The following is a 12446-nucleotide window of genomic DNA, read 5'->3' as shown; positions in this document are numbered from 1 at the left end:
CAGTTGCTCAATAAAGCGTGATATCTGTTCTTCAGTCCTTGCTATTATCTTGCGTCTGGTTATTGGCCGAGTATTAGTCCATATGGATCATGCAAAGATCGTCTATCCTGCTTGTGGGAGTGCAAGGTGTTGATAATGTAGGATCTCCTTTGCCTGATCCTTACAGAGATGTCTTTCACCCACTATCTTCCTGGTTCTCCATCACATTTTCCCACTTTCCTCTCATCCACATCGCCACTCACAATATATGTCTAGTCTAATCATGGCTCAGAAGAAAGGAAAAACTGATAAAACAGCAAAAGATGGTGAGATATAGAAATTTAGTATAGCAATTTGCGAGAAGACTGACTTCCGTTAAGCTTCCCTCGAGGGCTCTGCACTGATCCTCGATTATCTGAGTGAGTTATATTTCTGATTCTCTCAAATCCACCGTCATACAATTTGCATACTTATCCTGGTTTTGGAAACAGTGAAACAGAAGTAAAGTCTTTCCTGGACTTGTGTTCGCGTACAGAGGTAATGGTTGAGGGATAGTCGTCCTTATTCGGCTCTCGACATTTCGACAAATCTGCATAACAGGGTCACCAAAAGCAAGTATTCCTTTTTTGCGGCGGCTCATGTGCTAACATAAGAGTGTGTGCAGCGTATACAATAAAAGCTCTACGTGAGCTACACCAGAAGAAGGAGATCGAGTGCCGTGTAGCTGGTGAGCTCTTCCACAATAACGGGTGACGACCAAAAAGTAACCTGTTTCGACGCCTAGGAAAACAAACGGTCTACCATGCGTTGCAGGAAGAAACCAACGAAACCGGCCACGATGCGATAGCTGCCATGGACGAAGAGATTAAAAGTCTACAGGAACAACTCTCCAGTCTCAAGGAGAACGAGAAGAGGGTACAAGGGGAGCTGAACTCTCTCAACGCAATGCCTCTGCTCTCCGAACTTCGGACTGAGATCACGGAGCTCGAGAAAGAGAAGGAATCACTTGCTGCTCGCTTGATCAAGGTGTGTGGCGATGCCTCGGCTGAGGTGTCCCCTCAAGAGAAGGAAAAAGTGAGAAAGGGCTGGAAGATATGGCAGAACCAGGAAAGCGTTCGGGCTAAGATATGCCGCGACCTCTGGCGCAAGTGTTCTGAAACGCTTCCGGAAGGTATGACGCGAGAGGAACTTTGGGTATGAGAGTGCTTTTTCCAAATGATACGTATCCTTGTGCTGACGCCCTTTGCAGGAGAGTCTGGGTCTTGAGGGGACTCCTATGTAGCAGCAAAATGGTCGTTATGTCTTTATGTGCGGGGCTAGACTTGATGTCCTCCAACTCGTACGTTTCACAGGTCAGAAAGTGAGTTATAGTGTGCGCAATGGCAATCAGATTATTGTTTAACCAACATGTTGCTCCTTGCGCAGAGTTCCGCCAGCATGAAAGTGTGGGGAGCAGGTTACACTCAAAGAGGACAGATAACTTGCGATCGGCAGCCTCTCGTCAAGCTAGGCAGATCATGGTCTTGAGCTGATTTGACGGCTGCAGTAGTTCGAGGGCCTGCGGCTACTTTGCTTGTATACCCCTGGAAGTGCAAGAAACAGCTCAGTTGGGATATGGGAGTCTGCAGCCGGGTCCAAGTCTCAGCTGTACCTGGCTTTGCACAGCAGGTCGAAGCAGAGGCGCATGATGTCGCCAGATGAACACTTGGGTGGCGTCATTTCGGGCAAGATTCATTGCTCCTAATGGTAGTCATCCCCAACGTTCATCTGACGATTCCCGTTCAGAAAAAGTTTGGCGTCGGGGCTCTGATTGCTATACTTGTAATCGCGCCGGCTCAAAGTCCCGGTCCCATTTCTCGTCGAACTGAAGTATTGGAAGCGGATAGCAAGAGCCCGGAGTAAGCATCAATCAACATCTACGGCAGTGGATCGAATCTTATCCACAGATCACCAGCTGTGCGAATAGGCCCTTACTGTCTTTCTATTCTCTGTTATTATATAACTGTCTCATTTGTGTTAGTTAACAGTCCCTCACGGACCTCGATCGGGCCTTGACAGTAAACGCACACCGCCAACGGTCCCCCACTCGCAGGTCGCCTCCGTCCGATAAACCCCTCCAATTTTTGCGTTAATTGCCTCTCCGTACGCCCTGGAAATGCAGATGTCGGCTTCTCGCGATCTTCCGACTCAACCTTCCACTGACCACACTACTCGCTCTCGGAACCGGCTCTTGACGGATATGAAAGGTCGCGCACCTCTACCGGTTCCCTCAGGACCTCAGCATCTCCAGAACGGTCACTCGCGCAATCCCTCGGGCTACGACATGGCTGCCCGGAGTCCTCCAAACCAAAGCAGTAAGCTCTCATTACCTGTCCCGCCTTCCAGAATTCTACAGATGGGCATACTTCTCATTTGACTTCCCAACACTTTCTTGCTGTGACTTTAGCTAACTCATAACTGCCTGTGAGCAGACACGAAGCATGTGCCGTGCAAGTTCTTCCGTCAAGGAGCCTGTCAGGCTGGACCTGCTTGCCCTTTTCTCCACTCTACAGATGCCGCGATCGAGTATGCGCCCTGCAAATACTTTACTAAGGTATGTGCTTTCGGTCTCCGGGGGTTCCGGCTTGGTGAGTTGTATTGCTGACTGTGCTGGTCTTTGCGGGAATAGGGCAATTGCAAATTTGGGGCAAAGTGTGCCCTTGCTCATATTCTGCCTGATGGCCGACGAGTAAACAGGCCTAGTGGGGGGGGAATGGGAATGGGAATGGGTAGCAGTCATCTTAATCTCGGCGGCCGGGTCAATCCTCAGGCGTATGTCAACCAAGACTCCGCACTGACCAATTCCGTACTCTCGCAGCAACGGATGAATGGTCACGACCCTAGATATGTCTCCCAACTTCCTTCGCAAGAAGAGTTCGCCGCCCTTCATCCTCAGCAGCAGCCGCAACCTTATGACACCATACCCTCAATTGACACGGGGCTAGCTTCTGATGCTGGCTCCAAGTACGGCTCACCTGTTGAGGAACTACGATTTCCCATGTCTCCAAATCACAATCAGTATCTCACTGCCCTTGATGCTCCCCTTCCTGCTTCGTTCGATAGTCAAGGGATCTCCCATGCCGCTCGTTATGGACCCGTTGCCGCCTCGGTGCCATCCAGATTTGGATTAGATCTAGCCTCCCCTCCTGCGCAGAGAACGAATCCGCCTCGAACTTTCCGCGATCCCTGGGGTGTTGACGTGAAGAAGGTATCGTCCCCTTTCATCGGTTCGTCGCCCCCTGGTACGCTTGAGGACGGAATTGGGCCGCGATTCTTACACTCTCAGCGACCTCTGAAACCGCGAATGCTATCTGCAAGTGTTCCTCGACCCAATGTTATGGATGATTGGGAGGAGAGCAACTTCCCAATGGAAGAGGATTATCTGCCAATGAACCTACATGACGATGTCCTAACGCCCCAGGAAAGGCTCCGCCGTCTGTCTCGCACGGACAATGAGCTAAGCTCTAGCCACCGCGACCTCGGCGGATTGGGCATGAGCACCAGCTTTTCGAAAGTTAGTTCTCCTCTTGCCTCCAGTCCGTCTCGATTTGGGGCGCTGTTCGCCAAGCAGCGACAGCAAAAGAAAGAGGAAGAGGCTCATCATGGATCGCTTACGCATATTGGGTCTCCTCTGCGGGAGTCATCCTTGCAATTTGGTGGAAGCCCCAGTCTCGGCCCTATCGGCAGTCCACCACGGACCTCGTCAGCCTCCATGATATCCCAGCAGCTTAGCGGTCTATCACTCCATCCACCTTCGACTCGTCATACTCCGTCAATCAGTGCAAGCAGCCGCCTCGACCGCACTGTGCCATCTCCCGTTAGCACCAGCAAAATTGAAGAAGAACAGGAGCAGGGCGAGGGCGATCTCGTTTTCTCTATGGAGGAAGAAGACAGCAGTAAACGAAATGGCAACGAAGATACCACGCCGACTGGAAAGTCGTCTAGCTTACAAGTTTGAGAGCGGCGAGTCATCTTTCTGTTCTGGATAAGGCACAGAACTCAGCACGTATTACACCATAAAAGGTCATCATTTTCGGTTCCACCTCAACGTCTATCTTAACATCTATCCACAAAGATCATCATCCGCTATACTTGCCATCGGAGGGAAATTTTGCATAGAACGGTTTAAGCGATTTCTGAATTCGAAACACGGTGCCACTTTATATCGCACCTACCCTCCGTTCCTATCATCATATTCGCAACTTCGCGTACTATCACCGCCGACTAGACAAATCATGGCGTTTATTTCAGTTAAAAAGGCGTTCCAGATGGATGGTAAGATGCATGCTATGCTGGGTTTCTAAAAACGGGTTTTGTCTCTGCATTTAACCGGGCATCTTCTCTCTTATCATCTCTTTTTTGTCATTATTCTCTCATGGTTGATCAAGGCTGAAAATAATTCTCCTTTTATCTTGTTGCCATCTGACCTGTCACAACTATGACCCTGTCTTTATTCCCATCTCATGCCCTACGATCTGGCCCTACTCTCATCCTGCCCTACTTTACCTTGTCTAATCTCCCTCTTTGCATTGTTACTGTACATGCTCTTCTCTATTTTTGGGTTTCAGTTTGTATGTACGCAATTCATGAGTCAACGATTGATGTTTCATTTATGATCTCTCACTAATTCCACTGTATGGGTGGTGCCGAAGAAGGCGATGGGTCACCTCACATGCAGCATGCAAAATTTATTTAGTCAGCCCTGACGGTTGGACCAAGACCTGAAATAAACAATTAGCCACATTCATGAGTCTATAACTTGCGCTACAATTTACAGCTTGAGAATGGAAGGGTTACGGGGAGGCATTGCGCAGTGGTTAATGTCAGACAATTTGATAAATTGACTATCGTGATCCATGAAGGTTGTTGAATCCTTTTTGTATAAGATAACTTCAATCAAGGATATTATCATTTTAATCTTACGCTACACGCTCTTCAAGCCTCAAGCGCCGATGCCGTAGTTAGCCCTAACCTAGCCCATCCCCGTTCAGCGACAAGAAAATATGCTAATGGCTGTAAAGCTACAGACTGCGTTAAGACGTTAGAATGACGCTATTATACACGAAGGGAATATAGGTGAGCCTAATGAATGTTTTTTATGTTGGACTGATTCAAACCTTGAACACCCCTTCCGCCATGCGCCAAACCGAGTGAACAGCAAAGATAATACCTCCGCTAACAGAAGCCCAATAAACCGCGGGTGGAAGCCTATGAGGGCGAAGAGCTGCGCGATTATGCAGCGGGGTCAATCTCGTCCAAGTACATCCCACTCCCTTTAAGACTGACGAACGTTGGCTTAGTTGACTTCCCCTGAATCTGCGCTGTCTTTGTTTGGATGGCACGAGCCCTTAAAATTCGTTCCTCACGAGCCTTTGTATCCGCTTCCCGAGCACTCTCGGCTTGGTCCTGATACAATGCCTCATAAATCTTATCCGTGCCTTTAACGATCTCGTTTGTCATGATTTCAACAGCCTTTTCTGCTACGGCTTCTACCTGCACCGCGAGAGCTCTTTGCTTATCAGCACACTGCCGTTTATTGGCTCGCTCGCGTTCCTCTCGTTCAGAAATTTCTTTGCGCTTCTTAGCCTCAACGAGTTTTCGGCGTTCTTCCTTGGCGGCGAGATATTTTAGCGAGTGCCCCAGTTTTTGCTGAACTGCCGACCCAATATCCAGAGGTGCGCAAGAGAAGAAAAGCACATGACCTTGGTCATCACAGTGGAATTGCTCGCGGATATCCGCTGGAATGGCCGCATTTGCAGTGTCACTTAAGTGAAACACTTCAACTGGCCGGGGAGCGTTGGAATTGTACATAGTTGGTGCTCCTTGCGCACGGCTTAATTGATATGGTGTATAATGTGGGCCCTGAGGAACGGCATATGGAAGAGGAGGGGTTGGCCCTTGGTAAGTGCCTGGTATAATGTTCTGGTTCACAAAGCCACTAGAACGTCTCTGTTGTATGGCTGTCTGGTAAGGAACCTGAGGCTGGTGATATGGAATTGGAGGAGCTGGGGCTGGCGAATGCTGAGCAGGTCCGACATGCGCGGCCGGCGAACGCACCGGAACAGGACTTGCTGCGGCCAGAAGTGCGGCCGGACTGTTTATAACAGGCTGCGTGGGTGCTTGGCTCATTGACGCTTGTCGAGAAACTGACGGAAGAGCCGATGGAGGAATGGCCGGAGGAGGTGGTGATGGAGTGGGCTCCGGAGGCGGTGATTCCTGCAGAATAATGTCAGAGCGGGCTAAGCAGGAAAGCAAAAATGGGTGAAGTATCACTTACATTTTCATCGCGCGGACGACAATGAACTGCACCTACCACTGGCGGTGCATTTTCTGCCCCCCAGGATGGTTTTGGTAGGTCGTCTGTCTCTTTTGCATCACTTTTGAGCAGATGCTTGATCGGACTGGGTATCTTCTTTATTCTGCGTGGAACATCATATAAATCCATCTCATAATCCTTCTCCCGTACTTCGTCGGGAAGGCAACTGGCCCAGGTTTTGATCTTGTTGAGTTTATGTTTTTCCTCATTGTACCGAGCCTCGCACACGTAGATCTCCTTGTCGAGAGGAAAGTCTCTGGGCCTTCCACGGTTATACCGCGTAAAGAACATCACGAAGCACCGGTCAACTATCTCGTTGATTCGATGATCACGATATTGACCAGTCTTAACCACCTCATTAGGGTAGAAGTGCTTTTCGAAATGATGGACAGTTTGCTCCGGGCGATAGTACCAACAGGCATTGATCCATTTCTCGCCCTCAGAGTCCTGCCAAGTCCGGTATATTTGCGCCACGATTGGCTTGGTCACATCGTTGGGGTTCTGGATATGCACCCAGTCCCCAACCTTCCACAACTCGCCCTTATGAAGAATGCCATCCGGAAGCGGTAGACGGCCGTCTTCCATTAGATAATCGCTGTCCGGTTTTTTCTTCTCTAGATCTGCAAGCCTTCTTGCCTCCATTTGAAGGTCCACGGCGTCCTTGTAGATCTGACTCTCTGGTTGATTGTAGGCTTTCGCATTGTTGAACATTAGATCCATATCCTTCATGAAGTGGTCTACTGAATTGTACTTCTTCCGCTTCGACTTTCGCTTGATGAGATCAATCGCAATAGGCTCCTTGATTTCGACGTAGTAATCCGGATACACACCTTTGTCAGGTAGCCGCTCAAAATGCCGAACTTTAAGTTGATTACCGGGGCCTTTAAGTTTCCGGATCCCCTTTAGGACTGCTTTAATTCTTGCTTCCATCGGGGTATCAACGCGCGGAGGGCGGCCTCGCTTTTTTCTCTGCTCAGGATCCGCAGACTTGCTCGCATCGTCTTTTGCACCGTCTCGTTTAAAACCCGGGCGAGGGCCGCGCTTCTTTCTCCTGCGGCCCTCGTCATCGGAGTCCTCATCATCGTCATCATCCTCGTCATCTTCGTCCTCGTCGTCATCTTCCTCTGGTAGAGGATCTGGCTCCGGAATTTCACCAAGATCTGGAAGTTCAGCTTCCTCGGCAGTGATGATTCCCGCTTGAACTAATTTCTGAAGTTCGGTAACAAAGGCATCCTTGATCACGAGCGAATCCTCGTATGCCTGGGAATTCGGCCGGTTGTAGGTTTGCGCATTGTGAGGGATCTGTATCGAAGGTGATGTCAGACGCACATCGTGACAGCGACGAGCATGATAATGTTCTAGACTGCTAGCTTACCAGGGCGCAATCCCGCACGAACTCAGAGACGCTTTTGTACTCCCGCTTGTTGATCTTCTGCTTCAGGATACTAAGCGCCATCGGCTCCTTGATGATATCGTAATAATCGGGAACATTACGCTTGTTGACGCTGCGATGGAAAAGTCTCGACGGGTCATGGCCACTGAGAGATGAAAAGGTGTCAGCACAGGTTTATTTTTGCGACGGCACGACCCAGGAGCATCGCCCTTTGGGCTGTCGCGCGATCAGTCTGACAACCACTTACTCTGCTTCTCGAACCTCATAGATCGCAAGGACAACATCCATCATATGTTTCCATTGTTCCTCAGTGACGGTACTGGTGACACCGTTCTGCTTGCCATCGTCCTCAATTGACTGAACGGGCTCCTCAGGAGTTGGCTGCGCTTGCGACGGTTCGGAGGCTTTCTCCATCGTATTGGCCACCACGAGCACGGAGACAGCAGCGCAAGTCAGAGAGGAACCGTTGGAAGTGCTGGTAGTGTCTTTTCAATTGATTCTTTTTACTTGAAGAGTATCCGAACGTCCAGAAGCACGCAACAGCAATAGGCAGAGGTTCTTCCAGTGAGTATGCTGACTAAGGTTTGAATTCGATACTGTAAGGTACCAGGCTGTATCTGTACCGTATGCTTACGATCTCTAGTTTGTACAATAACTGAGAATGAACTGCTCAGCCAACAGAACTACATATGATTTGCCATGCTCTTGCTGTTGATTCGTGTTAAGGGCAGGGTAATTAGTGATAGAATACAAAATTCCCTGCGTGGACCCCTGCATGATACCGCCAAAATGTATAGCAGTGGATACCCTCATAGTGCCATTCATACTTCTGCAGTCTAGCGATTTAGTAGAGAGTTTAGGTCTCAGTAGATATATATATTCTATATGAGTGACCTTCAAAGAACTGTGCTTGATGATTCAGTTACCGATCCCTTTGCCTCAGGTATGTTCATTATGTAGGAATGGCCTTGTAATGACTTTTGGTACAGATTACTTGGGTCAGTTTGGTACTCAGATTTTGGGCTTTCCCTCAACGGGTCCTCTAGAGTCATCCATTCGCCTGGCATCAAAGCAGACCGATTGGTAACCCTGGCAGCAGCTGTATGACGGAGAGGTCTTTGCGGATGGCCATAGCCAAATGCGGAGAATTGCTGGAAATTCCCCGCACTCCCACTCTATCACCTTCAACTACTTACTTGTTTACAAAGCAAAAGCTCGCAATTGGCGCCCTTCCACTCACTGGAACACGCCAGGCACCCTGATGACCAGTAGCGCCCTACGGCACTCAACGTCCAAGGGTGACCACAGCTGTAAACTATCTCAGAACTCTTAGCTCTGGATTCTCACAACTGGCAACTGCTGGCATCTTCTGCCCCACTACCCGACTTGCGTCACTGATCTTCCGCCGTGGCGCGGTAGTTTCATTAATCGTTCCTTTATCCTTCATCTCTGTGTTCACTTATACTTGCGCGGATCTGTAAAAAATGAGAATACGAATACGAGGTCCCTCTGGGCAATTTGCTATTACCCTTGCTGAGGACGCAACAGTTGGAGACCTCCGAAACACGATCATTGAGAAGACAGGATTGACTGCCTATGACGCGAAGTACGGCTATCCGCCGAAACCGATATCGTTGGAACATGCAGAAACAGACCAGAAACTTGTCGAGCTTGGGATTCAATTAGACCGGGAGCAGCTCATTATCTCCGCCAAAGATGGACCACCTGGACCATCAGGAAAGAAGGAAGACACTTCCTCTTATGCCGGGCAATCATCTCCGAAACTCTCTTTATCACGCAAACAAAATCCCGTTGCCGAGGATACACCAAAAGTCCCCTCGCCGGAGCATGGTGGTCTATTCGTTCTACGTGTCATGCCCGATGACAACTCGTGTCTGTTTCGCGCAATAAGCACTGCACTCCTGCCAGGCGAGGACACCATGGTTGAACTTCGATCGGCGGTGGCCGAAACGATCCAGAACAACCCCGACGAGTACTCCTCCGCAGTTTTGGAGCAGCCACCGGATGACTATTGTCGTTGGATCAAGAATGAGACATCGTGGGGTGGTGCAATCGAAATAAGCATATTGAGCAAACATTTTGATGTTGAGATCTGCTCTATTGATCTTGGAAATCTCCGTGTAGACCGTTTTAACGAGGGTCAGAGTAGACGATGTTTCTTGGTCTATTCTGGCATTCATTATGACACCATTACTTTGTCGCCTGGAGAGAATGTCCCGCCGGAATTTGACACTACCGTGTTCAATGCATCAGATTCACTGGCGCTCGAGAAAGCGTTGGCCGTTTGCAAGCTTTTACAGGAGAGGAATTATTATACTGATGTGGCTGCATTCCGCCTCCATTGTAACGACTGTGGTGCTATACTCGTCGGACAACAGGGTGCAAAGGGTCATACTACGCAAACCGGGCATAGAGATTTCAGCCAGGTGAGCTAAAGCGAGCAATCAAGAGCTGCCCCCATCAAGCCAGCGTCTGCCAGGTACGGCTTTGAAATTTTGCTCCACCAGTTGTAAATACCTCTCACTGCGCATGAATCATCTAGCGATATGCTCTATCGCCATTCCTCTATCAGATTCTGGCTGGTATCCATCGGTACAAAAAGGCCGTTCGTGTAAGACATCATTGCTTTGCATTATCATTAAGAGATCTATACCATATCCACTTCATCGTCGTCTCCATCATCGTCTCCACCTTTGTCGCCTTCATCTTCCCTACCGCTATCTGCGCTGTCTTCGGGCCCCCCCCATTCAACATCATGATCGATAGGGTTAGTAAAAAATTCGTGCTGCATAGCCTCTTTAGCATTTAGACGTTTGGATGGATCCAGTTCCATCAATCCTGCTAACAGTCGGGTAGCTTGTTTCTCACTCTCTGTCAGCTCTTCTACACAGCTAGACCATTTCACAAGCTTTTCCCAGCTATAACCTTTTTCTCCGATGGTCGGAATATTGGTTTCAAATATCTGGCCGTGCATGGCAGCGGCATTTTTCATGCGGCGGGTGCCGAATATGCTCGCCATTTCTATCAGTGCGTCGACGTCGTCGGCTGAGTTGAAGAATGGAAACCGACGACCAAGCAATGTTAGTAGAATCACGCCGGCAGACCACATATCTATTTTGGTTGTTTGCGAGGTGCACTTGAACAGGACCTCAGGTGCACGAAACCCTCGCGTCCCGGCACGATTGGCACGCCTTGACGGCCGAGAGTCACTTTTCGGATAGCCTATAGCGAGGCCGGAAGAGGCACAGTGGGTATAGTGGTAACTCTGGGTGTAACGCGCGCGACGTATATGGCTCGTGCTTGTGCAGAGACATGTCCCTGTATACTCGGAGCCTTCGCGCTCTGCTAAACCGAAGTCCACCAAAACGCCTTCCCGTAAGTCCGGATTGTACAAAAAGTTGGTTGGCTTGATATCGCGGTGCAGTATATTGTGCTTATGAACCGAGTGTAATGCAGTGAACAACGATCGAAAGTAATGGCGCATATCAGCCACCATGAACGTTCGGTACTGAAGTCGAAAGTCTGTATGCGGGAAAAAGGGCAGAACGGCGACCACTTGATCGTGATGACGGAATGCAGTTATCAGAGGGCAAACTGATCGGCATCCCCGGAGATCATGTAATAGTTCCAGTTCATTCTGGATGCGCAGTGGGCTGCTTGTGACGTATATCTTTTTCAGCGCAACATATCGTGGTTTCGTTCGCCTGATGGGTATCGTATTCCCGTTCTCGTCTTCTACTCGACGACCTTTTGACGGCGAATTTGTCGATTCATCTCTCGGAGTATCTTGAAATACATCCCAATCATTTCGGTAGTGGTCGTATAGGAGATCTTCGGCCTTGTATACAGTAGAGAAAGTGCCTATAAACCAGATTATAAGTTTAGTCAGGCGATCCAGGTGTTCCGGGCGTGCCGTATGGTAAATGAAGGTGCATTGCAGACAATACCTTCACCAATCCTATTCACCAAACGGAAGCGATCTGAAATCCCTGGAAAGTTGTCTTCGAGCTTTTTCATATCCTCCAAGACAACCTCATCAACTTCCTCCTCCTGGTCATCCTCTTCATGATCATGCTCCTGGTCAGGCTTTTCTAGTAGTTGACCATAATTAGCTGCTGTTCTAGATTTCCGATCATATTTCGACAGCTGTGATACGGTCTGGGTGCGTTGGAGATCGGGCATGCTGGTGGAGGGCGCGTCAAGCATAGACATGGCCTCGGCGGACGAAGCGGGTGGTGGGAGGGAAATCACAGCGGCCGGATTACACTCGATGGGTTTCGCCGCCGTATGGAAGGGAGGGAAAAGGTCTGTTATGAAAATAAATCATAAAGAATCAAAATCTGCGCGCTCGCGATTAGAAGAAGGGTCAGAAGGCACGTATGGGTTTAAAGAGGGTTCGCTGGAGATTTCGTTGCAGAATGACTTGGGAGCGCGGGATCTTGACAATATTCTTTATAGCAGCGTGTAAAATGTCTAAAGACAGTATAGGTTAGTGTTGTTTATTTATCCCGATAAGCAAGTTTGGTTACAGCAATCACTGAAATACAAGTGTATTTCGCAAATGGGCGCGCGGTGAGAAGCTCTTCGGCTGTAAATGGCAGAAGGGAGGATAAATGGACGAATGATTGTAAGGGTTTTGGTTCCACCAAAGAAGACAAATCTCCTATATTGACAACAATGATAAGATTAAACGCAGGG

General features: G+C 49.1%; 5 protein-coding genes across 5 annotated transcripts, besides 1 other annotated feature; 3 read left to right on the top strand and 2 right to left on the bottom strand.

The window, feature by feature from the left end:
- Window positions 1-12446: part of a sequence feature (contig 1.58 1367..83422(-1)) that runs on past both edges of the window.
- Window positions 263-1723, top strand: ANIA_03446 (putative TBP interacting domain protein; the record flags this gene model as incomplete). The annotated part of the gene is made up of 6 exons (XM_655958.1): window positions 263-305; window positions 360-398; window positions 659-706; window positions 764-1150; window positions 1332-1339; window positions 1529-1723. The coding sequence occupies 6 exons, from the start codon at window positions 263-265 to the stop codon at window positions 1721-1723; spliced, it is 720 nt and encodes a 239-aa protein (XP_661050.1).
- ANIA_03447 (putative spindle poison sensitivity protein Scp3) lies at window positions 2135-3976 on the top strand (the record flags this gene model as incomplete). Its single annotated transcript, XM_655959.1, has 3 exons — window positions 2135-2333; window positions 2451-2572; window positions 2648-3976. The coding sequence occupies 3 exons, from the start codon at window positions 2135-2137 to the stop codon at window positions 3974-3976; spliced, it is 1650 nt and encodes a 549-aa protein (XP_661051.1).
- Window positions 5251-8141, bottom strand: ANIA_03448 (putative RSC complex subunit (RSC1); the record flags this gene model as incomplete). Its single annotated transcript, XM_655960.1, has 4 exons — window positions 5251-6234; window positions 6296-7636; window positions 7710-7872; window positions 7975-8141. 4 exons carry the CDS (start codon window positions 8139-8141, stop codon window positions 5251-5253), a joined length of 2655 nt encoding a protein of 884 aa, XP_661052.1.
- Window positions 9212-10183, top strand: ANIA_03449 (ubiquitin-specific protease OTU1; the record flags this gene model as incomplete). Its single annotated transcript, XM_655961.2, has 1 exon — window positions 9212-10183. The coding sequence occupies one exon, from the start codon at window positions 9212-9214 to the stop codon at window positions 10181-10183; it is 972 nt and encodes a 323-aa protein (XP_661053.2).
- On the bottom strand, window positions 10361-12402 carry ANIA_03450 (serine/threonine protein kinase CDC7). Its single transcript, XM_050612445.1, has 2 exons — window positions 11696-12402; window positions 10361-11609 (listed from the first exon to the last, which is right to left on the bottom strand). Exons 1-2 carry the CDS (start codon window positions 11958-11960, stop codon window positions 10396-10398), a joined length of 1479 nt encoding a protein of 492 aa, XP_050468369.1. The 5' UTR covers window positions 11961-12402; the 3' UTR covers window positions 10361-10395.

The sequence above is a fragment of the Aspergillus nidulans genome, chromosome VI (assembly GCF_000011425.1).
Source record: "Aspergillus nidulans FGSC A4 chromosome VI".
Classification (NCBI taxonomy): Eukaryota; Fungi; Ascomycota; class Eurotiomycetes; order Eurotiales; family Aspergillaceae; genus Aspergillus; species Aspergillus nidulans.
Note: the sequence above shows the minus strand (reverse complement) of the source record. Positions and strands in the feature narration are given on the sequence as shown.